Source organism: Leptosomus discolor, chromosome 2 (assembly GCF_034619465.1).
Source record: "Leptosomus discolor isolate bLepDis1 chromosome 2, bLepDis1.hap2, whole genome shotgun sequence".
Lineage (NCBI taxonomy): Eukaryota > Metazoa > Chordata > Aves > Leptosomiformes > Leptosomidae > Leptosomus > Leptosomus discolor.
Window position 1 is genome coordinate 50,934,703 of NC_141392.1, and position 24,515 is coordinate 50,959,217.

The 24,515-nt window shown below is 35.8% G+C and overlaps 1 protein-coding gene across 1 annotated transcript in view; it reads right to left on the reverse strand.

The window, feature by feature from the left end:
- Positions 1-379: 379 nt before the first annotated feature.
- PACRG (parkin coregulated) overlaps positions 380-24,515 on the reverse strand; it is a 239,031-nt gene continuing 214,895 nt past the window's right edge. Inside the window, exon 5 of the mRNA XM_086461063.1 lies at positions 380-540. Within this exon, the coding sequence (XP_086317189.1) occupies positions 380-540 (161 nt within the window). The remainder of the gene's footprint in view (positions 541-24,515) is intronic.

A 24,515-nucleotide genomic window follows, 5' to 3' on the forward strand; every position in this document is an offset into this window, starting at 1 on the left:
TAAACTCTTCTTGTTACAGCCTCTGACATCACCCTCAGGGCAAGCGGACACAGAACAGCAATTGCTGAATTGCGTATGAAAATTATAGTTTTATTGTCTATACAAGTGAAGGTTTAACTCCGATTCCTGCTCGAGTCAGCTCTGTTATAAAGGAGCGATTCTTTCAGGGAACAAACAAGCACAGTACACCATTGTATTCAAAGGAACAGGCACTATTTATGTATTGGAAAGCCTTGTTCACAATAGTGCTAACATTCTAATGCCCCAGAAGCCACTATTTTAGCAGCTGTAGAGAAAAAAAGCATGACTAACAAGATGCCATACAGAGTCAGATACAGTTTTTTTGGAACACAAATGGAATCATCCCACTTGATACAACTCAGTTTACTATGCACGACTGGTAAGTAGGGATCATGTATTTAATGTTTATATAAGCAGTTTCTCCACCGCAGCGTTCAAAGGCTTCCAGTGTCTCTTGAATCAGATCTCCAACATTTTCACGCTTCTGCTGGCTGTAGTCTATCCCATCGCCTGAATTAACTGGGTAATAAAACAAAAAACGCAAGAATTATATTAAATTGACTGTTATGCTTTGAAATAATGACATAGGAAGTTGCAATTGCTGGTCGGTCACTGTGCTTCTATTACACACTTTGCTTTGTGACACGAAACAGAGCTGAATTTGAGAATAGGGTGGTTTGGGTATATCTTTAAGGCTCTGTTCAGGCTCCAACTTTATATGCCTTCAAAATTTGTTTATGTACGCACTACTTCAGTATCTAAGTGAAAATCCTAATAAAAATAAAGGCATTTTCTTATAAGATAAAGATAGATGCTCTCTTACACAGTTAGTCTCTGAAGACTATTACTTTTTTAGTTCTAACATTGCTTATTTAGGACAAAATTCTACTGCCAGATGCATAAATGCTTATGTATAAAATGTGACTTAAGCTAGACTTGTTATGGTTTGAAATCTTAAATAGGTACTGTTTTGGGATTGTTCTGTGTTAGACATCATATTCACACACTTATGTTTTTTTCTGATAGAGAGGATGTCATGTGGTCTAAAAGGGATATTTGGAGTATAACTGGCACTCATTCAATTTCTGCTCCTGAAAAATGTGTAAAATTAAGCCAATGTCAAAAAGATGAATTATTGCAGCCCCCAGATGCAGTAATATTTACTGATGCTTTCTCTAACATGGACTAGCAAGGATGACACACGTTCATACACACAGAGCATAATTCTTTAAAAAAATCAGTGTGAACAATTGTGACAAAAAGAAATAGAAGAATAAGAAATAACTTCACTTGCAATGATGCTGAGAGATTAAAAGGAGGAAAATATATTTCATTTTGTTTTAAAACAATATTCTGAACACTATCTTAATATGGGCATATTTGAAGACATATATAAAAAGTAACTCGGTAGGAGCATAACATACTCAGATCAGGTGTGGTGTAGTGGCTAGCTGGAGCGGCTGTCACACTGCTGTAGGGTAGTCCACATGCAATCAGTCAGTGGTCTCACTTTGGGCAGTGGTGGCAACGTGCCCATGTCATACATTTGACACCTCAAATAATGCTGCTTGCTTATTGTCCCTCTCAGCTGGCCAGCAAAGGACACATTTGTCAAGACAAGGCAACCAACGACTCGAGTAGTGCCTGCCTTTCACATTAGAAACATGGTGCAGACAAGGGCGAGGGTAGATTTTGCACCCACTGCTGCCTCCACAACCCCAGGCCAATGGGGTGCAAATGTACAACTGCACCCATCCTCACATCCTCTCCTGGATCTCAGCCCAAGGATCTGGATTTAAAGTTTGCGGCTTTGTTACCAGTAAAAACTGATGAGCAGTGCTCATGAAGAAAGAGCTGATGAACACGGGTAAAAATTATCCTTTTGTTGAATTTTCCTTTACAATATCTGACTGCGCTCCAAGTTAATTATGTGTATATCAGTTTCTTGAACTCCTTACACACATTCGTGTCACTTTGCTTTTTGTAAAATGTTTACAGAAATGCAGATGTGACATACAAGTACTGGGCTTCTGAGCAGAAAGGCAGTTATTTTTTGGTGATGATTACTCTTAAGACATAAATAATTTCCCATATATTAAGTATTTATTTCACTAACATCAGAAGCTAGGGTTGTGATACCAAAATTTATTACAATGAATTTACTGTAATGTTAGAAATAATAGATTATGAGAGTGCATAGAAAACACCAAGAGCTATTAAATAAAAGGATTAGCTTATACAAAATACTAATGCAAAAAGAAAAGCATACCACAACTGAGTGCAATTTAGACTAAACATGGTTTGCTCTTGCAGAAAACAACTGAGATCAACTGTGCCTCATTACCTGTGTTGCATGTGCACTGCCAGCACTCCCCAGAACACCTGGAGGTATTTTGGATTTCACCAGTTTGAGCAAAGGAAACCCTGAACCTTGACCTAAGTCTTGGCAAATATGTAAAGGAATTACTGACTTTCCAACCATTTGTCTATTATCTGTAATTTTAAGCCTACACACATGCTCTGCTAATGAGCTTACACAGCTTTCATCGCTCTTTCAAAGAGTAGTAAAAAAATCAACCCTCTGGAAGTAATGGTGATACATTGCTAAGCAAGTTTGGAGGAGGCCAGTAGGACACCATGATAAAGCTGGTAACAGATGTATTTGCCAGAATCCCATGTTACAGTCTTTATTATAGAGCATAGTCTGTACGATAAATGATGCCTTAGATGCTTGATTAAAAGGTGCCTAAGAGAATGAGGCAATGATAAAGGAAATAGTCTGCAAGGGAAGACTCAATGTGTGATGAGCAGACCGCCATTACGATTTTTTTTTCCTACAGACCATCTGTGCTATATGAAGGCTTGTATCCTCAAGACAGCCATAATTCATGTTAATGTCATGACACAAGCTACAACCAACAATACCAGAAAGTTTATGTCAGTGTTGAGGTCACCTGGTAAGTACTAAAATAGCTACCCTATGCAGTTATAGGAATTAACAAATCTTTCAGACAAAAAAGATAATCATTAACCCAACAGGACAACATCTACTAAATGGATGAGTCAGAATGATCTGCCCAATGCACCTGAGGGTAAGTATCTAGTCATAATAATAATGATGATTAGTTGGAAAAAATAGCTACTGAAGTACAGCGGTCTCAGCATGTCCTTCTCTGGTTTGACTCTATTTCCAAATTAGTTTGCGTGAGAAACCAACTTTGTCCGTCACAAAAATGTGGCATATGTAAAGTGTGAACATGGATCTGATTCAAGCTCTCAATGAAGTTGTCCTTTGTGAGGGAGAATAAATCAACATGAAAATGATAGGAAGCACTTTTGTCCTATCTTTGTCTCAAACTGAATTGTCCGGCAAATTCAGCATGTATCAAGGACTCTTTTCAGAGGAAATGTTATTTCTGTGTTTGGAAGATATGCATGGAAGCAATACTAACAGATCTAGAGCATTACAATCATGAAAAGATCTTGTTTACCTTTCTGGATCAAAAGTTAGTTCCCAGTCTCCTAAATCATGCACCAAGGGTTTATGGTCCTTAAAAGTGAAGTGAAAGGCTTTGCACCTGTCAAGACCTGTGCTAGCTGATGAAAACAGCCAGCACACCAAGCCCAGGAGTGGCACTCCCTGCCCTGCCATCAGCGCTGCAGATGCCAGCTGCTGTAGCCGAGGAAACCCTGCTCAGACCCTCAGGGAGTGAACTCAGCATTTGGCAGGGAACGGAGGAGGATTTGAATTTTGCTTTAAAACATGGCTTGTATTTGAGTCTAGACATGCTTCTATTCGTGACTCAGGATATTAAAGAAATTCTAGTGTTATTTGTATTCCGTCTCATTTAATTTTAAAATTTCACTAGGGTAATACTACAAATATAAAATTGTATTGCATTAAAGAAGGACAAGCAAGTTTCTCTCAGTGCATTAAGAGCTTGGTAGGGCAGTTTTGAAGTCCTGGAGTGGTTGAGAAAGTTAAACCAACTCTTAAAGCTCAGTCAGATCTATTCTTATCTCTGGACATTTGTTAGCATCTGAAAGTGTCCTAGACATTCTTTCTGTTTATTAGATTTCACTTCAAAGCAGGCCAGGTCTCAAATAGAGTGTTTTTTAATCCCCCAAATATGTCAAAGTATCTCACTGGAAGTATCTTGCAGATACCAGAGCTTGCTCCTAGTTGTGGCTGTTCCCAAGGTTCTGCTTCATGGAAAGCACAAATTAAAACAAGTGTTTTCATACACCTGTTGTTGTTCTTGGGGTGTCATAGATTTTGGGATATTACAATTTCCCCAAATGGTAAATAGCTGAGGAATGCTTAGTGTTGGAGGACAGAGTAATACTTAAAAGAGGTTTCTGAAGAGACTGTGAAAGAAGCCCGGTGTCCCTAGCTTAAGCAATATTTTTAATCAAATTGGAACTCAAAGGCCATTCCTTTATTTTTTACTGATGAACTTTTGAGAGCATATACCCACATATATATTTCAACTTGTTGTTTTGGAACAAGTGGGTCCTAACAGAAATTGTTTAACTACTCAACAGAGAGCTCTTTTGTATAATTGGGTTTTTCTTCTACACAGATCAATACAGCTACTTGGAAAGATAGGCATCATTCATCCCTTTTTGAATCTTGAGAAACAGAGATACTGAAAGTTAAAGTGATTTTCTGCAAGTCATGGAAGGGCTCAGTTGCTAATCACACCTTTTGACTTTATATTGTAGATGATGAAAGTACTATTTATGGTAAAATATAACTATGGTAAAAATAATTTTTAAGCTGCTCAGTTCACCTTAGTCAAACCAACAGGTATTTTCAGCAATTAAAATTATTACAGTCATCCAACATGCTGACCACTTAACTGAATAAAATCTCTACTTCAAAAAACCAACAGTGATGGGATTGTAAAGTGCAGATGTATTTCTCAGTATGGAAATGTATTCCTACAGAAAAGCCTGTCACAGAACAATATATAGTTAAGCAGTAGAAACTAGCATTAAAATATTTTGTGGAAAATTTCAGGACTTCATCCCTTCTAGGAGTCAGCATCAGCACCAAGAAATAAATGGAAGAAGATTTCAGCTACAGATTGGCGTGCATGTGTGTCAGGGTTCACATCGCATAGGTATAGTTCAGAGCTTAATTAATTTTTCAAAGTCCTCTTGTTAGGATTAGTTTAATTGTCATAAAAGATGTTGGCTTCCTGACCGGAGTGGAAAATGAAAGTCCCTGATGAGTCAGTACGGTGGGAGGGAGGATCGCTTCTTTGCACCGCTCCTCTCGCTGTGACTCAGAACTGTGCTTTGAAATTGTCAGCTCCAGGAAGGATGAGGTAGTTCGCTCTCCATGTTCATTTAATTGGAAGTCTGTGAAAAGTCACAGGCTAAGACTCAAATCCTCCTGTCTGCTAAGAAATGGAGGGACACCTCTGGTTCATTTCACTCAGGTGAAGGAAGAGCCACCAGGAGGTTATGACTTCTGGTTGTTACTAGCCCAGACAGAACACCCTGTGTTCTGTTACCGAAGGCTCAGAGCAACATGAACACCGGTCTTACATGTTTCTTAGGACACGTGGAATTATGTGCACACAGAAGTGCAAACTGGCCTCACACAGGCTGGTCCCAAAACAAGAGCGTTGGAAAGAGGAGCTCATAGAGTAATTTACATTGGAAGGAACCTCTGAAGCCATCTGGTCCAAATGCCCAGCTCAAAGTCAGCTCCATTTTCAAAGTTAGGTCAGGTTGCTCAGGGTGAAATACCTGAAGTTGCTCAGCGTGGAGTAATTGCAGAATGAGAAATGGTACAGAGATCCCCTCGAGCCAGCCACTTCAGTTGCAATGAAGGGCAGTGCTGTTCTTTAAATATTAAAATGTATTTCGCGAAAGAGGATTTGCTGAAGTTACAAACTTCATATGGAGAATTATTATCTGTTTTGATACAAAGCAAACCTAAACTTTTGGCATAGTAACAGATTCTAACCTGCATATATAGTATTGTTTTTGGATGCTTAATCATATATCAAAGAAATTAATAAAATTTCATCAACACCCTGACTTGAAACTAAGAAAACATGATTTAAAAAAATTTAATATGCATCTTTAAAAGCACTTTAAAACATTAAAGCGGAAAGTACTAATATGTTTTAAGGAGTACAAATCTTGGAATATGCACAGACCTGTTTTTTGACGCTATCAACACTTAGAGTTCCTTATCGCGTGATCTGCTTGGCTCTTCCTTCTATTTTTCATCACTATGCTGAGTGTTTATCACTTTAGAATGCAAAGATTACAGAAGAACGTTTCAATCCAAAAAGAAAGCGTGTATGCTTGGAATTCAAAAAGAATACTAGTATAGAGACCTTTCTGCTCATCATAGCTCTTAGAAAAAAACAATTTCATACTTTTGATATAAATCAGGTAGGTATTATCTATCTAAATAAGAAGCTTCCAAGATTTTCTTAATTCTCATTGAAGGCATTTTGCTTTAGCATAAAGTATAATTTTTTTTCTATAGTTATCTTCCATATGCAGCTTACTTTTAGTTATTTCATAAATTAGCATTTATTTTAAAATATAAGTGCTGTTACTACAAATACTATTCAGAAAGTCAACAATTCAATAAGTGGAGGAAGTGCTCTGGTTGGAAAGAAACATTTGACTGACTTACAATGTTTACTAATGATGTAAGCCTACTAGAGATAGCTGTAACTACTTGTAAATTGCTGCAGTATAAAAAAACCCGCCGAACCAACAAACCAAAAAAGCCCAACTGAAAATGAGCCAAGACAGCAGCTGTTATCACAGTTTTCCATTTCCAGGAAATGTTAGCAGCATCAGATGTAATCCGTTCTAAGCCTGGACTTTTTTTAAAATAGAAGTACAAAAATGAAAAAGAAATCACAGATTTTGTAACAAATTATATTAGCAAACACATTTGATCAATGAGGGAAAAAAGAGATAATATTACTGTATTTTTTTCTTTCCTCTATAACTATTTAAACTTCTTCAATTAATTTAGACTTTGAAGTTTGCCTGTGTTTGTGCTACTGATCAATATCAAACAAAGTAGTATTAAATAACTTTAGATAAATGGCATGCTCAACAGGGGAACAGCAATCGGAGTCCAAGATCTCTATGGCCTTGGTACACTGTTTACTGTTGCAAAATAATACATTAGGTCACCAATGGTGCTTAAAGTGCAACAAGAGTTGCACCACTTACGTGAATCTGATGTTCTGCCAATTGTTTTGGATGTATATAAGCTAGTACAAAGTAAATACTACTTTTTAGCCGGAAATCATGTTTGTGTGTGCAAGATTTGTGTAGCTTTGCTGGACTGATGTGAAATACATTTGCTTGTCACACTGATTTCTCATCCAAATATAGTACAATTAATGCAAAACTAATAAAAACTATGGAAAACCAATTTTTTTTTGTGTATGTGAAATAAAGATAATTTATTTTTTAAAGTAATTCAAAGTGAGAAAGCTGAAAGTCACAACATGTTTTAAAGATCATTGATTTTCAGTATGAAACATAATCCTGCAACAGGCAATTTTTGACACTGAGTTCATTTATACTTAAAGTCAAGATGCTTGACAATCCATCCTCCTTTGTCCCCAGGAAAAGTTTTATTTGTGTAACCAAAATGCTTTTGAGGGAAAGCCCTAAATTTTTCTTTATCAGCAAGGAGTTCAGTAATTCATTACTTTGTGTTAATAACTGTTGATGTGTTTGTACCTCTGTCACGTACTTGTGGAATTTTCTGTGTCTAAATTCACTGTTCAAAATCATTACCACTTAAAGAACCTATTTGCTGTATCTTACCCATCCAAAATTTAACTGACAACTAAATTATATCAATGACTGCTTTCATAACTTTGTGACAGAAGGGTGAGCCCTTTATTATCACTGGAATGCAACCATATAAAAAAATAGGTCAATATATTAAAAATTTCCCATCAACATTATGAGAGCAAGTTGTTAGACATGCCCATAAGATGCTGGATATGCCTGAAGCTGCCAGTTTTCCAGTTTTTCTGTTCCCTAATTAAGCGAAATAAGCAAGAACCCAAAGTCAACTGAGGGTATTTTAGCAGTGATTTGAGAAGGGAGAAGGACATGAAAGCTACGAATGACTGTGTGGATTTGCCAAGATTTCTTTCATTGCTATGGGACAAGGACAGAATTTATGCAGTTTAAAGGACAGCCAGCACTGAAACGTGAATGTACTATTTTATCCTCAAGCCAGGCAGAAAGGAACACCCTGGTCCCCCACATATCTGTACTGAAAGGGTCAGGATATCTCCTTCTGATGCCTCTTTTAATTTAATATATATATATTTTAAAGTAAATTGAGTAATCTGATTACTGTTTCTTTCTGATTTTTTTCAGTTACATCAATGCCAATGGTAGATAAAAATACACACAAAAATTACCGTCCCAAGGTATGAATTTGCATTCTTTTTATGAAGAATCGGAAGGACATAAAAAATAAATACTTATCAAAAGCTAGTTAACAGCTGTTAATTTCACAACACGAAAAGCATACATTTGCATTTATAATAGCTTTTCAAGCAAACAGAAAAATAGCCAAGTTTTATGCAACAAAAATGTATTATTATGTGTAGTCTTTACTTTTACAAGAACGTAAAACTTCTGAAAAAGAAAGAAAACTGTGTACCCTATATGTGGTGTTTCTGCAGATTCATGGCTTTATAATTGTGAAAGTTGAAGCCTTTTGAAAGCAATACAGGAACTGCACATACACTACATGCAGACTGATTTTTTTATTATTTTTTTAAAAGCTTTAGGAATCTCTCACAAAACTGTCTCTTACTTACCTTTTTCAACATTTTTCCTGCATTAAGTGTGAAGAAAGATGAGTGGATAAGAACTATTCCATTAGTGACTCTAACTAGAAAACACCCACCCTTCTTCTTGCCTAGATTACACCTGTACCTTTTGTTGCTTGACCTGTTGTAATTCAAAAGGGTCCCAAGTAGGAAGAAAGCAGGAGGCCTAGCCCAATGTGCTCAATACCTGAGATCTTCTCACATCAAAGTCCATTTCATAAGGAAAGCTGTAATGCTTTGGGAAATAAAGTTATGTGCAAAAAGGCCAATATCTCATGTTATAGAAACTTATTCTTGTATATCAGTTCAGTCTTCTGAAGTGATACTTGAAGAGACTGTATGTTGATGTGCAAAGAAGGCACTCCTATATTCTGAGGCACAGTTTAGCGAGGACATTCTACCACTAGCATGAGGCTATAGCTGAACAAAAAGAAAGTACAGAAGATGGTCATCCCAAGCACATAATCTTTGCATCTTTTTGTGTCCTTTTAAATTAAGTAATAAGCTAAAGGAAGAATAATTTGAGGAATGGGGATATGAAAGCTCTTCAGTATAGCTTACTGAATTCTTCAAATCTTGTTCTGAACTAAGCTAATTTTTAAAATGTTATTTTAAAAATTGGCATTTAAGTATCTTCCTTTAGAGAACTTTTTAGCACTTTTTGCTGATATTAAATGAACTGAGGAGCCATATATTCCTCTGAACATGTATTTTTCCTGAGATAAATCGATGAAAGGAAGGTTGGTTGCTGGCATGTTGTGAAACTGCATAACCCATCTCGATGGTTACTGGAAGTCAACCATCTCAGGTACGACTGCTTATTTGTCTAGCTTGCCATCAAAACTGCAGAGACTCAAGTATTGGAGCATGCTGATACTGTGAGCTCTGATATCATCTGCTGTTTTTGCTTGTCTGAGAAGAACAACTTCACTGAATTTGAAATAAAAAAAAATAAAAAGAAACTGAACTGCAGTGGCAGTTAACAGTAAAAATGCTATTGATAACGTCAGTGGGTATGTACAAAGACAGAAGATATTTACACGTTTTTCCAGTAACTTGACCCAGTACCAAGACCACCTACTGAGATTTAGCAGACTGAGATGCTCTTGCAATACACAGCAAAACCTTTTGTCTCACCACTTACGCAATTTTATCGGATTACTTCCTTTACTATACAATGTAAAATCATTGTTTAGTGTGCCACTATAGGTATCATAGACTCTAGACTGTGTTTTTTAAAATGTACTCCTAATTTTTTCACCAAGGGATTGCAGAGTTAAGTTACCGAAACACACGCATTTTAGTGATGCCTAAATACAACTGTTTGTAACAAAGAAGTAATTACACACAACAGGTGACTATAAAAACAATAGGATGGAAAATGTTTACCAGTTTTTTTTTAGTTAAAACTATTATAAATATATATTACAACATTTTAATACACAATTATTTTTAATATCTAAAAATATGTTTTTCTTTTATTACACTTCATTACTTTTGTTCATTATTTTAAGAAAATGGTGGTATTCCAGCAAAAATTGTTAATGCAGAATCTTTTTTCCCATTCCAGACAGTATTTTTGTGAAAAAAATAAAAAGCAAGCATAGGTCCTAGCTATAGGAGAAAGAATTAAGAGCTTATTTACAGTGTCCACGATACAATTTTACTGTCGATATGTTTTTTCTTATATCGCTTACATGTGAAGAATTGCAATCATCCATAAGCACATGATCTCTTGAGGCCATACTTGTTTTTACATATTTACTGAAAAAGACCTTTAAACTTCTCTATTCTGGGACTGTGCCTTTTCTGCTTGCAAACAGGATATATGACACACATAGAAGGGTAAATTGGAACCCAGTTAAAACTGGTAATACCTTTATAATATCTGTATGGGTGCCTTCACGTAGAAAACATCCAACTGCCAACAACACAGCACTTTTAGTTTGGTTTGTAGTACTTTTCTTAATACCCTTTCTCTTCATGACAAAAGCAGTGAAACTGAACAGCAGTAAAGCTTGAAAAAGGATCTTTGCTTTTCAGGTGAATTTGTATTTGCTTGTCCTAAACTGCTGCAAATATCATGTATCCATACGCTGATGGCAGCATACTAGTTACAGCAAGTTCATTTCCCTTGCAGTGGTGTTTTGAGTGTTTGCTATCCTGACATATTGCTGTGCCAGAGCCTTAAGTCATAGGATCAGCAATTTTGTCATTTGTTATTCTCCAACCAATGCTGGTGTTGTAAGGCGACTATGACCACTTCATGTTCTCCAGCACAGAGTTACAGCATGTTACATTTTGTAATTGCAATCCTAAATTTTTATTCATCATTCACTCATCTTACAGCCCTTCCAGCCCTGGTGCCTGACAAACCGTTCCGCTTCAGAAGGAAAACAGCTCATATACACACACACACACATGCATGTCAGGACACGAGAGGTAAGTGATACGGCTGAATGCTCTCACCAAGAAAACAGTTAAATAGCACAGCAGAGCGCAATGTGTTTGAGTATTTGTAAGTTTGCATTTTCATGCATTATAATGAAGAACAAAAGTAAAAAGCTGTCAAGAAAATTCTTCCCTGGCAACTTAAATATGCTTTCTCATACTTGGATGATCTGAGAGTACATGCACACATTACAACTAGCTTTACATTAATAAAAATGGAATGGCCATTCCCATGAAGGAAAGTCATGAGGCATTTTTTAATATAAATTTGGGACACATTGAAAAGATAACCTAGAATACAGTATGACTAATATCTAAGCGTGACACATTTATTTCAAGAGTAATATTCTTTTGCAGTTTTCCTGGAATACTTACTGCTCAGTGGATAGGATCAGCCTCCAGAGGAAAGGGAGAAGTAACACCTCACAGAATTCCTTTATCACCTCTCTCCAGAAGGCCACAGATGGCTGTTTCACCTTCTACATTGTTTAATGCTAGTGGCTGCAGTGAGTTTACAGGTCTCTGATCCAACTCTGCAGCTGTAGTGCTGTATTGGTACCCATGGAAGCACTACCTCAAGAGTAATAGAAAACTCTGCTTCAGAAAAATATTATTGAGCATTTTTGGACAACAGCAGCTAGTGCAGAATGATGACTTTTGAAAGAAGCTATGGAATATTATTTTAAGGGAAAATAATAACATATGCTAGTCTCCATAAATTCATGTGATTCGAAATTATTCATGTGTCACTAACAAATTTTATCGTTGAATGGTGATATCTGGAAAGGTCTTCCTGAATTGTCCTAACACAGCCAAAGTTTATTGGGTGCTTGACCGATAAATAAAATAGATAATTCTTGTCCTGGGGACAAGAATGTAGACATGGGAGGATTAGAAGATAAAGAAAAATAAAGGCTGAAAATGGAGGAACAAAAGCCACAGACATTCATTTGGCCAATTAGTTTTTGTAAGTGTGCTCCATAAAGGTTCTAATTTATATGAAAACTTGTATCTTGAATTAGCATAGTTACTCCATAGTGTAATTTAATGTATCACACTGGACGCCACTCAACATGTTATATTTGAGTCTGTTGAGTTTCCACTGTCATTTTGTAGCAAAACAGGATGAAAATGTAGATAGTCTTATCTGCACGTCTGTAGCTAGGATCTGATGTCTTTGCTTTACACTTCTGAGTAAGAATCTCACCTACTCACATGTTTACCTCGGGAAATGATTAGAAGGGAATGTCAATGCTACTAATATCAGTATAGGGCTCCTACAGGAATGTGTGCTACCAGCTTAAGTATTGACTTTTTAAGATGGAGGAGGTGAACTGAAGCTGTTACTACTTCATGAGAGGAGAGGTACTAACAGCCTCCCAGTGCTTGAGACCTCTCCTCTTCTATTATCTTCCTTACTTTTAATCGTATGGATAAAAAATAGAGTCATCCAGAGATTTCCTGCTGGTTTGGTAATATCCTCGTTTTAGAGAGGCATACACTTTCCTCTCCTTAATATAAAGAAACGCTGAAGAGTCAGTAAGTCATTTTAGGCATGCTTGTTATCAGATCTAGTGCCTCAGTCATCTGCCTCCACAATTCCTGAAACTGCTGATAGTTTTCTGGCAGAGAGTATAACCACTGTCACTGAATCCTGAGAAGTCATGGGAGAAGTCAGGCTAATATCCGTTTATTTACATATCCTCACTATTGTAATATATCCATATCTAGCATCTCAGATTGGCTTAAACAGGGGTTATGATTCTAGCTCTGTAAGGGAAAAGGTACAATAAGGTAAGAACTTGATTTCATAGGAGAGGAACAATAATAGCACTCACAATTTTCTGGTAACAGACTGACTTGACTCCACACATCCATGGAAGATAACTGTGAAAACAGCCAGGCAGAATTAGAGACACAGGGCAGCAGACAGCATCAAGGTATAGATCTCTTACAATCAGAATGGAAATTTCAGACCAAGTTAGGAATTGCAACACTTAATTTGTCATGTGGGCTCTGCAAGAGAATTGGTAGGGCTGCACCAGATTCGCCTCATGGCATAAAGTAGGAGTTACTTTCCCAAGTGAGTGAAAGGCTGATCAGTGAGTCTCACAGAGGTAGCCAGCAAGGAACAGCCAAGCAGAACAGTGTCTAAAATCTTGCTTTTCTCTGAGACTCAAATGTTTGCATCGACCCTGGAGCTGCAGCCCAGAAGTTCTCCTGAGGGCAGATATCTATTGCCATTCCTTCTGGGTGAGGTTGAATGCTTTCTTCAAAAGCAACTTGTGCAACAAGACAGTAATGGTACCTGTTTCCCATGGATGTATGTTGGTTTTGTGCTACATCTCATTACGATAATACTTCAAGTCTCCCACAAGTTCTACCAGCTAAAAGATAGCATAAGCCAAGGCCTGTTCTGACACCTTGGATGTGATATATACCCTACCAACATTTCTCTCATCATGGGCATAAATTGGACCTCTCCCCTCTACCCAGATGCTTTTTTTTTCCAGAAAACATCACTTTTCCACTTTGATTGAATTTGGACAATGAGTTTAAAATTTTTGGAAGTTGAGGGTGGGGAAAGAATTGCAGAACAGAATAATCTTGTGACATCATAAGTCTTATATTTTTAGCAAGGCAGGCAAAAAAGTTGAGCAAGGGCAGCAGGGGCTGCCTTCGTTGTTACTGTATGAAAACTAATGGTTCCAGGAAGGAGGAAACAAGTCCAACATCATTCAGCCTATGTGGTTTCTAATCTACAACTTTCATGATCAGGTATATTTCACCTAATTATCAAATTAGTTACTCATGGAGAGAGGCTCTTTCGACCTCTATGCTTATGATTTGGCAAGGAAGAAGCTGTAAGACAGACCTTTTGTTAGACTATGAACATGTGCCAATGTTTTCTGAGACCCAAAGTTTAGCACCTGAACCAAATTTTCAGCAGCTACCTGAGCGGGCTGATCCTGAGCCCTTACCGGTTCCCAAATGACAGTTGCAGTGAATTAGAACATCTGTACATGAGGCTAGATACTTAAATGCCTAAATACAGATTTACATGAATACATCTACAGTGCCAAGTTTTAAGTGTTTTGACTTGAACTAACTTCCTAACAGATGGTTATTCTGCATCTATCTTCATTTATTTACGGCTGTTTATGTTTTTACAGACATAATAACCAATCTAAAAGTGATACAAGCTTATTCCTTGTATTTTTATTTATTTATTTTTCTATGACAGGTAAAGACACTACTGTACTGCACAACCTATAGAAATTACATAAAGATGATCTTTCTGTGTTGTACTCACAAGAGGTCCTTCCAAATATTCAAGTAAAACTGCCATGACCATAAAGCAAAGTGAACAAACATAGATGAGATGTTAACATCTTCTGTAACATTGTAAGCTTAAGCAAGATATTAACAAAAATAAACAAAGCCAAAAAACTCTGAAAAAAATGAGGAGAAAATAAAGAGAAATAAAGAAAATACTTCAGTATGTGTATTAGAAGCTTCAGAAAATCGAATTCAACAGAATTCATACAAAATTTCTCAATAAGATAAATCTCATGCTACATATAATGCAGTTTGTGGTATCATAAGCAGATGTAGGTCTGTTTCAGGAAACTGTCATGCAAGTGTGTAAGTGATTGCAAAATCAGAACTAAAGTGTCTTTAATTATATCAAAGCATTTCCTAAATAAAGAAGTAAGCAAGCAAGGCAAGCATGTACAAAGTATTAAGAAATGAAGGGCCTAATACTGCTCTCGGCTATATTAATGCCTCACCATGTAAATCAATGAGTTTCAGAAGACTAAATGAGAGAGGGAGTTAACTTTTCTCTGCCTCCTACAGTGATTAATTAGTTTATTTTCAATGTAAAAAAAAATCATAACTTTTTTTCACAGTACCAAAAGTACAAGAAAACAACAGCTATCCATTACCCCTCTAACAGGAAAAGGCACATGTGACCATGAAACACTGAGACTTTGGTAAGAAATGTCATGAGAAAGAGAATTTCTCAGCTTTGAAGTTGTATTTATTTATATATAAGTTGTAATATCCAGGGAAAGCAAAGTTTGCTGTAATCATTTTCTTACATTACTGTGACATGCATTTTTAATGCACTGCTTTAACTACAACTGTCTGAAGAAGATTCAGAAGATCATTACAGTTGCCAACATTCATTATACACCTTTATTTGCACTGTAATACCACAGCATTTGTATCAAGAAACCAGATCTGGAAGGAAAGGGAGGGAAATTTTCCCACTGAATTATGAAGATGGTTTATTTCCATAAGCCAAATAAATTCTTCAGGAAACATAAACTCAAAAAATTATTGATGTAGAACAATTTTTATCACATCAGCCGCAGAACTCCACTGGGGAAAACAGAAAGGAGAAGCCCTTAGGCCACATTTTGTGTGACCTAATTCTTTCAAGGGTATGTTTCTGCAAATTTTTAGGAAGTGACAATGCAAATGAACGACAGTTCCCACCGTGATGTTTTCATGGAATCTCTGCATAACCTTCAAAGAGCAGACTTTGCACCAACACTACAGTACATAGTTTTGTTGTAGAGTTTAATTACTTTTGGATGTAAATGAGCAGAAAAACAATTATCACACACCCAGCAGAAGAAACAGTTATGCTTCTGTAAATATCTGGTATTCTACTGCTGCAACTGTCAATTTAAAGTTTCAGTCTATATGCTGCTGCCAGTTAATGATTAGTCTACTACATTTTGGTGAAATTGCACTGCAGTCAAGGGAAAAGAAGTAAAGAGATGAGGGAAAAAAGAAACTAATATTGCTAAAGTCTAATTAGAGCGGCAGGGCCAGTGCTGGACTTAGCTGTGATGAGGCTTTCTACTAAATTCAATACACTGAATTCAGTGAGAGCAAGATCAAATGCTAAGGTTTGATTTTCATGGGTGAGTGTTAATAGGCGTGTGGATTAACTTTCTCCTCATGTTGTGAAATTGTTTTTATATTAATGTAAAGCAGAATACAGTCATTCTTCTCTCTGAAAGCATATTTCTAAAATCTGCCCGTTTACTTTCAGAGGTATTAGCACCATGCAGCTTATTTTGAAGGAAATCAGATTCCTTTAACAAAGAAAAAAATTCATTCTTTTGACTTCAGCATCATCAGCAATATCCAACAGAACTTCATTTAAACATTTTCCTATGTCAGACAACCATTTCTTACTTACATGGTTTTAATTCATGCTGGTTTGTTTCTGAATGAGTACTTGCAGGAAGTGAATGTGCTTTCATTTAGCAGCTTAATTTTTTCATTTAACAACTTAAGACCACATTTTAGCTATAGTTGATAAAATGTGAAAATTTAAAAATAATGCTTTAAGAATGTAATTGGATTTTATCTCAAAAAAAAACCCAAAACCAACCCAAAAAACCCACACCCTGATATTAAACTCTGCATTTCTTCCCTAGAACATGTAGGTAACATAACATTTCACCCTTCCTCCAAAAGTACTAATGAGCATTCACAACAGCTTTACTAGTGATACATTCTGAAACGCTTCTGGGTTCGTGACACATGAATTTGGTACAATGTGTTGATAACAAAACCTGTCTGAGTGCCCATAAATATATGTTGTGGAGAAATATTATGCATGATGCTCTTCCTCCTACACCTGCAATTATTTAATACAGAAAGATTCAAAATATGTAAGACAATAAACTTTCAAATGAAAAATATTAGATGCACATAATACACATTTTTCACTTTAAATTGTGCATAAAGTTTGCTTGTAGACCTTTGAAGTTGATGGGAAATTTGAGTATTTATTCTGCTGGAACTTTAAGTATTTCATATATAATGCATATGTTCCCTGAAATAGTTTAAATTGGCTACTACAAACAAATACTGGGATGTTGTATGCACATCTCAAATATTCCATAAAGCAGACAAAAAATGTAACATGGACATCAATTCCTTAATGCTTCATAGTGCCTATTCAATAGTAAAAGACATCAATAGAATTTTGTATTTGATTTGCTAAGGGAACTATAATCCCCCTGTTCCTTAATTAGTCCATGAATGCAAGGGAAATCTAAGGAACGCATATAACAACTATATATTCTTTTTCCTTTTAATTCTACTGTTCTGAGGACTTTCTCAAAAATTCTTTTGATAAACAGCCTTAATATAAACACCTCTATTGGCAGGAATATTTTCATTGGGGAATAACTGTGAGATTCCGTAATCTCTGATGTCAATAGTTCCATCACGCTGTTTATTTATCTCTAATGTGTGTAAAGTTCTCAGATTTCACCTTTCCCAGTGTCTCACAGGAACCAGCTCTTAGGATATAGCTGTACACAAATTCAGGATCCATCAGGACAGAAAAAGATGTGAGAAGAGAATGTTCTGGTAAATTTGCTAAAGCTGTCATCTTCCAACCTATCAGCTTATACTGAGGATTTCTCAGGAATTCCTAACTGGACCATCAAAGCAGTCCATTTGGATCACTCCACATTCAGTCACAGAATGGATAGTTCAAAATTTTGAAAAAGGTCTTTTTGCACCTAAGACTGACTTTAAAGTTGTACCCTAGATTGCTGATTAGGCCCTGGCTTTTTCATTGAGAACTACCTGAATGAACTACTGAAATTTATATTGTTTCGATATAAGAACAACAAACTGTGATTATTGGTATTCTTTAAAACTGCCAGGCCAAAGATGTGGTCTCTGTCCGAAGCATGAAAGTCCTGTAAGAAATGTTTTTCCTACATACTGCAGGGTATATTTCTGTGAGGAGACTGTCATCCTCAGTTGCTCTCTTTTGTATTAATCATGAATCTATCAATCCGAAAAACAAAGCTCATGGGAGCAGAATATAGGCTAATTCAATAAACAGAACAAAAGATTTCAGATTCCCTGTCAGAGGATATTAGATTGACCACAATTCTCTCAGCTTTCAGAAAAAAGCTGAAAACTCACTTCAAATTAGTATCCTTGTAGTCACTATACAAAGTAGCTAAGAAGAAGAAAATAGGACATGGATCAAGGTGGAAAATGTGAGGTTAAGAGTAAATGAGATTGCTGAGCTATTGTGAGTCTAATTAGTTTCTGAAAAATACTCAGATCTTATGATAGGTAATATTAAGAAATCTTATTTATAAGAAGGTGAGAATTACTTTACCCTGGAAAAGTATTTAATGTTGGAAAATGGTTTAACAGAAAATAAGATAGGAGGTTTTAGGGTTTTTTTTGGTTGTTTGTTTTTTGTTTTGTATTTAAATTTCATTTAAATAATCACATTAAGTAATAAATGTTTTGTGGCTGTTACCATAATCACAATTGATTTCTTAGTTGCAATGGTTTCTAAAAAGGAAAATGGTTTAAGTAAAGAAAATGTGCTATTTAAAATTCATGTGTATAGTACTTTGTATTTGTAATAAGATATGGAATATAACTGTGTAATTGACTGACATTCAATTAAAAAGCTTGAAATTAAGTAAAGATGGCTGTGTATTGAACTATTGCATTTTAGTGCACTTCTGTTGGCAAATCTACAGATCACTCATCAAGGGTGTAGAACTGTAAGTTGAAGAGCAGAGTCTGTAATCAACATACTTATCTGTCCCTCAGGGCTGTTATCTTGAGCAATGCACATTTTGATTCCATCTTTTGAACTAAACAGAACCTTTGATAATATTAGGAGAAACATTTAGATTTTTTTTTTTTTTCATGAAGTTAAACTACAAGTAGCATAAGATAACTTCTTTGGAGTGAAAAGCATTTATACGAGCTGAAGATCTGGCCAGTTCTATTTAATTACAAAAGAGGAAGAGTTTTTCCCAAAGATAAATTAATTTATTATTTCCTGAAACAACAACAAAAAATCATATTACCATCTTAAAAGCACCTAGTAAAATATACCTGGAATGTTTAGAATTATAATATAGACCCTGAAGAATACTATTGGAATTAAAAGTCTAATATTCACTCATGTTTATTGACCTAGCAGGAAAGAAGTGTTATTTGAATCTTAAAATTGCTAGCATGTAGTATTCAGTTTGGGTTCAGGAATAAGAATAGGAGTAATAGTGTGAGGGAAAAAATGAACTTTTTAAACCTCTAGATCATGACCTCAATGAGTAGTGTGGGACAGAGGCCCCCATTTGATATTATGAGCTTTCAGTGCTCGAGATTGTTCCCTGGAGCTGTTTCATTTATAATATTGCCGTTAGATCTGATTCACTACAGCCCATGCGAACAAGGAAACGGCAAGACCGTGGTCTTTAGGGATGTCTACAAATAATAGAAAGATGAATCCGCTTTTGTTCAGGAAGATGAAGCAAATGACTAAGGAAGAGGTATTTCCTACTACTACTAAGGTCAAATTCACTTCATGAATATATGAATGTCTTCTACTGTAATTAATGGAGGTGCAATAGGTCTACAAACAGAATCAAAGATTAGGTATGTACCATTTTAAACAACAATAACATTAGTATGATGTATGTGATGCTACATACCTAGTAAATTTACCTCGGTGAAGTTTACAAATTTGGATCTAAATACAAAATGTAGCTATTTGAATGTAAAATCACCATTTGTACTCCATCTATACATTGTGATAATCCTTTTGTATAATTTTAACCATATTTGTTAGTTACATATTATTTATTAAAATACACCAATAATTTTTGTCTTATTTTTCAAAGAAATATTTTCTTATAAGTAACAAACAAGAAAAAAACAGTCCAAATTATTCTACTGTACACAAAATGTTATCAACATCAGCGCGTTTTTTAAATGTTGCTGAAGAATTGGATTGTTGGTTTTTTTTTAGTTTGGTACCGATCGTTGATTCATGTTTCATTATACTAGTTAAATACATTGTCTCTCTATGAATGAGAAAATTAAAAGTACCCTGTCAGCATGTTTGTTAGATGTAATTGAATTTAGCATGTATGCTAGAAATGAAATCTCATTTCTTTTTCTAAATTTGTAGATTATATGTTGCATTAAGTAGCGCCTAACTGCCATACGATGTTTGGATTTTGTACCATTCCATCTCAATAAATTCTACTTCTGATTTCATTATTATAGTATTTCCTCCAACATTTTGAAATTTTTTTTCTGATGAATGTTACATTTTTAATATTTTCTTTCATAACTTCCATATTTCGGAATCCCATGATTGATTAGAATATGGATTTGAACAAATAAAATATACTACTTTTGTTGGTCCCAAACAAAAGACCAAATACAAGCGTAGAAAAGATGAAAACCAAACCAAAACATAATCCCAGGTATAAAAGGCCCTGAGCACCAGTGAATATTGACTGCCTACCTCACTTCTAAAGTGGGCTCCAGTGAAACCCTGACTCCACCTGTGACACTTTCTGATAAATATACTGACTAGCATTCAAATGGATCACTTATAAATAGGACCCCATAATAATCTTTCTTTTCTTCTCTCTTTCAGACAGACAGTTAATATAATTTTATACTTATGTCAGTGGTTATTTACTTTATGGCTTGCTAGCTATGGTAGCAAGTTCCTATTTATGTCTCAACTGACATGTACATAAGTTTTTCAGTGAGCTTGGAAACATAGTTTGAAATATGTTTTCAAATGACGAACTAGTAATTAACATATAAGGGCATGGCTACACTACACGTTGTCAGTCATTTAGAAAATTTTTTGGCTTTACTATTTAGAGGCTGCTCAGTTGGGCTATAGATCTGGATACACATATTAACTTTTACAGTCCTTAGTAATATAATACAAGGCTTTTACCTAGATATAAAACTTCTAGGATTGTTGGCAATAGCACAAAAATAAACAAGGTGCAGAAAAAAGCCCTTCAAACAAGAAACCAAATAAGGCACAGGATCTTCTCTAAAATTGGTCAGCCCAAGAAAAAGAAAAACCTTTAAGTATTTTTCTCTTTGCCCGCAAGCTCTGGAGGTTAATAAAACATATAAAATTGAGTCACTAGCAAGATTGCTCAACTAACCCTGAAGTTTTGCAAAAGGCATAAGATGAAGATCATCTAAGCTTATTCTGCAACCACAGTCACCCACATGATGAAATCAGTGGCCTGTACAAAAAGTTAAATCAGCTTCTGGATGAAGGGAGAGCATGTTTCGACAATATTATCAGGTAACTTTTAGACTTAAATTGGTATGAAGACAAAGGTAAGAGAAGAAATATAGGTAGCATGGTGAGTTAACACAATAACTGGCTTTTCACCCCAACAGATGAGAGCTGGAAGTCAAAGTCAGTGTATAAATGAAATATGTTTTCTGGTGTCATTCTTGTCCATTTGTTCACCGTACAAAATCACCATGAAATTTTCTCTGATTGTGATTGGCAACTGTATTCAAATAGTCCAGAACTGTACTAGATGCTGTTTAAAATGAGAAAGCTACAACATTGATGTAGAAAAGTAAGGTTGCATGATACTTCTGCATTTATCTCCTTTCCATGGTAAACGGCTTTTTATTTTTCCAAGAACACACACGAAACAAGAAATGTAAGTAACGAGGACAAAGAGTCCCTCCTTCACCCCAAATAACAGTAAAATGAAAGAATAGAAAGAGGTTTGGAAGGAAATGCTGTGTGAAAGGTCTTCTGGAAGTTTTCATGAAGCGTGAAGATTATGTAAGCAGAAGAGGATAAAAAACCAGATTTAAACACATTTGATTTAAATTTCAGATAATTAAGATGATTATTATGATGTCAATAGTTAAATCTCTTCTGTTGTTGCTTGCAGTGGCCTTCTGCCACTACTAACTTCACACTCAGTTTGTTTCTTGCAGGAAACCAGTAAGCTCAGGTTTATGGAAATAAACTGAAGGATGTGGGCAGATAGGAACTGTCTTTTTGATGGCTGATATTGCAGATTACAAATGCATTAGTTTCTGACAACTGTGACTTGGTTTCCAGAATGAATCCTGACCACAGGAAGAATTGTACAAGGCACATATTCAGCTGTAGTTTAGAAAAAACTTTGTACTGCCTGAGCCTTCTTCCCACAAAAAGGCTGAAGAAATGTAGAACTATGTAGGTATCAGCCTTTAATTACCAGGGACAACATAAATTCCATGTTTTCCCAGTGGGGTACACTTGCAAGTGGTTTATCTCGTCATTCCTGGTGTCTTCCTGTCTGTCACTTCATCCAGAAATAATGGAGAGAATTACATCGACTTTCGTCAGTGCAGAACTCTCAGCCTCGCATTAGAAAGGCTGCTCTGTTGACTTTTCTACCCATTCCCAATTTACTAATCTGTCTGAAGCTTTATTTGAACTTGCTTCTACTTTGCAAAATTACATGCCATTTCTCGTTCTAAGAAGGCATACTTGCTATAAGTATTGGGTAAATATGGAAAGTAAACCAAAATCTTGAACTTCTTAAAGTTCCCAGGCTATCAGTGCAAAAGCTGGCCATTCCTGTCCACAAACTTTTGCAGTCTTTAGTCAACAAAATGCAGAGAAGTACTAAGTTTGATAGCAACTATTTTCATCGGACAAATCAATTAAATCTGAAACAGTGCATCAGTAAGATGCATCATTGTTATTTTCCCAGTGAAGACAATTGGAATAAGAGAGTGATTTTGTGCTAAATAAGAGATAATATACTCATGCCCACTTAAATCTTTTTATTAGGAAAAATTTCTTTACTGAAACAGTTGTCAGGCATTGGAAAAGTCTGTTCAGGCAGAGTCACCATCCCTGGAGGTGTTTAAGAGACAGGTAGATGTTGTACTTAGGGTCATGGTTTAGTGGTGTTGATAGAGCTAGGACAAAGGTTGGACTTGATGATCTTGAAGGTCTCTTCCAACCAAAACTGTTCTATGATTCTATGATTCTATGTTTAAATCTATCCTAGTTTAGGAATATACTTGATTATGTGCTTAACTGTAAGTCAATGCTTATGTTCATTATGCAATGTTTACTTCAAATTATTAAAAGCGTGTTGCTGAATTCATTACCAGAAGAAAGTTTCCCAAGTTGCTTCTGGAACATCCACTACCCAAACCTTGGAAATACGTTGCCAGATTGAAAATTAAATATACAGGATTTTAATAGTCCTCTTCACTCAGGATCATACTTGTTAATTTTTACACACTTATTTTCTTCTGTTCATTCACGGTGCACTGAAATGGTGAATGGTATTAAATGCAAGGTAAACAAAGATGCTGTAGCATATTCAGGTTCATTTTGTAAACAGGACAGCCCCGAGCTCTGCAGGCAGGGAGAGGCTGGGCTGGGCTATCACACATGGGTAACTTGCCACATTCTTCTCATGCCACAGTGTCGCCTTCCTTACTGCTCTGGGTTGTAATCTGATGAGGGCACAGCAAACATGGCTTGATAGATAGTGCAACGCTAAAGTTAAATGACCCCTTCTGTGAATGCATCTTCTGGGAGATACTGTTTAGGACAACTGATTATTCAAGAATCTTTGGGATAAACTATGACCCTGGTCTCCTGCTTAGCAGAAACAAAAGCATTAAAGGCTACTTATCTCATGTTTTTTCCCTTTTCATGTGAGGTCTCTGGAACATTTGTGTATGACCTGGAAGACCCACATTAACTTAATAAAAACCTTGGAAAACACTGTAACCCCAGATTCTGGATCCATCCCTGATTTAAACAAGCAAAATGCAAATCTGAGCAGTCTTTCCCATTCTTGACTGTAAACAGAAACTGAAGAAATTTAGAGTCAGACCCTGCCTACTGCTTATGCTCAGAGTTACACAGGGAAATCAGAAAGACATTTTTGCACTAGCAGAGTTTCACTCAAAATTGTTTCTTGAATTGAGAAGCAATATTAAAGGTATAAAACCAACACTAAATAAGAAAACAGACACTTTGGTTCTTCTTGCTGGCTAGAAAGTATTTTGCTTCTTGTAAGATATTCTTTTAAACAAATTTGTATTTTTACTAGTAAGGAGAGATCCAAGTCTGATGCCATAACACTTTACAAAATAAGTGATTCTACTGAGTTAGATCGATCATCATCTATGAATAAATATTTATGCAATTAGACATGTTAATTTTGTACAAGGCAATGCCCTAACCTAAGGCAGACAAGATAAAATCAGTTTCATTTAAACAAAGTGAACATAAATTTGAAAAGCAGCAAATTTTTAGTAATGAAGTTTACACACAGAGTGACATGTGAATTACTTTTC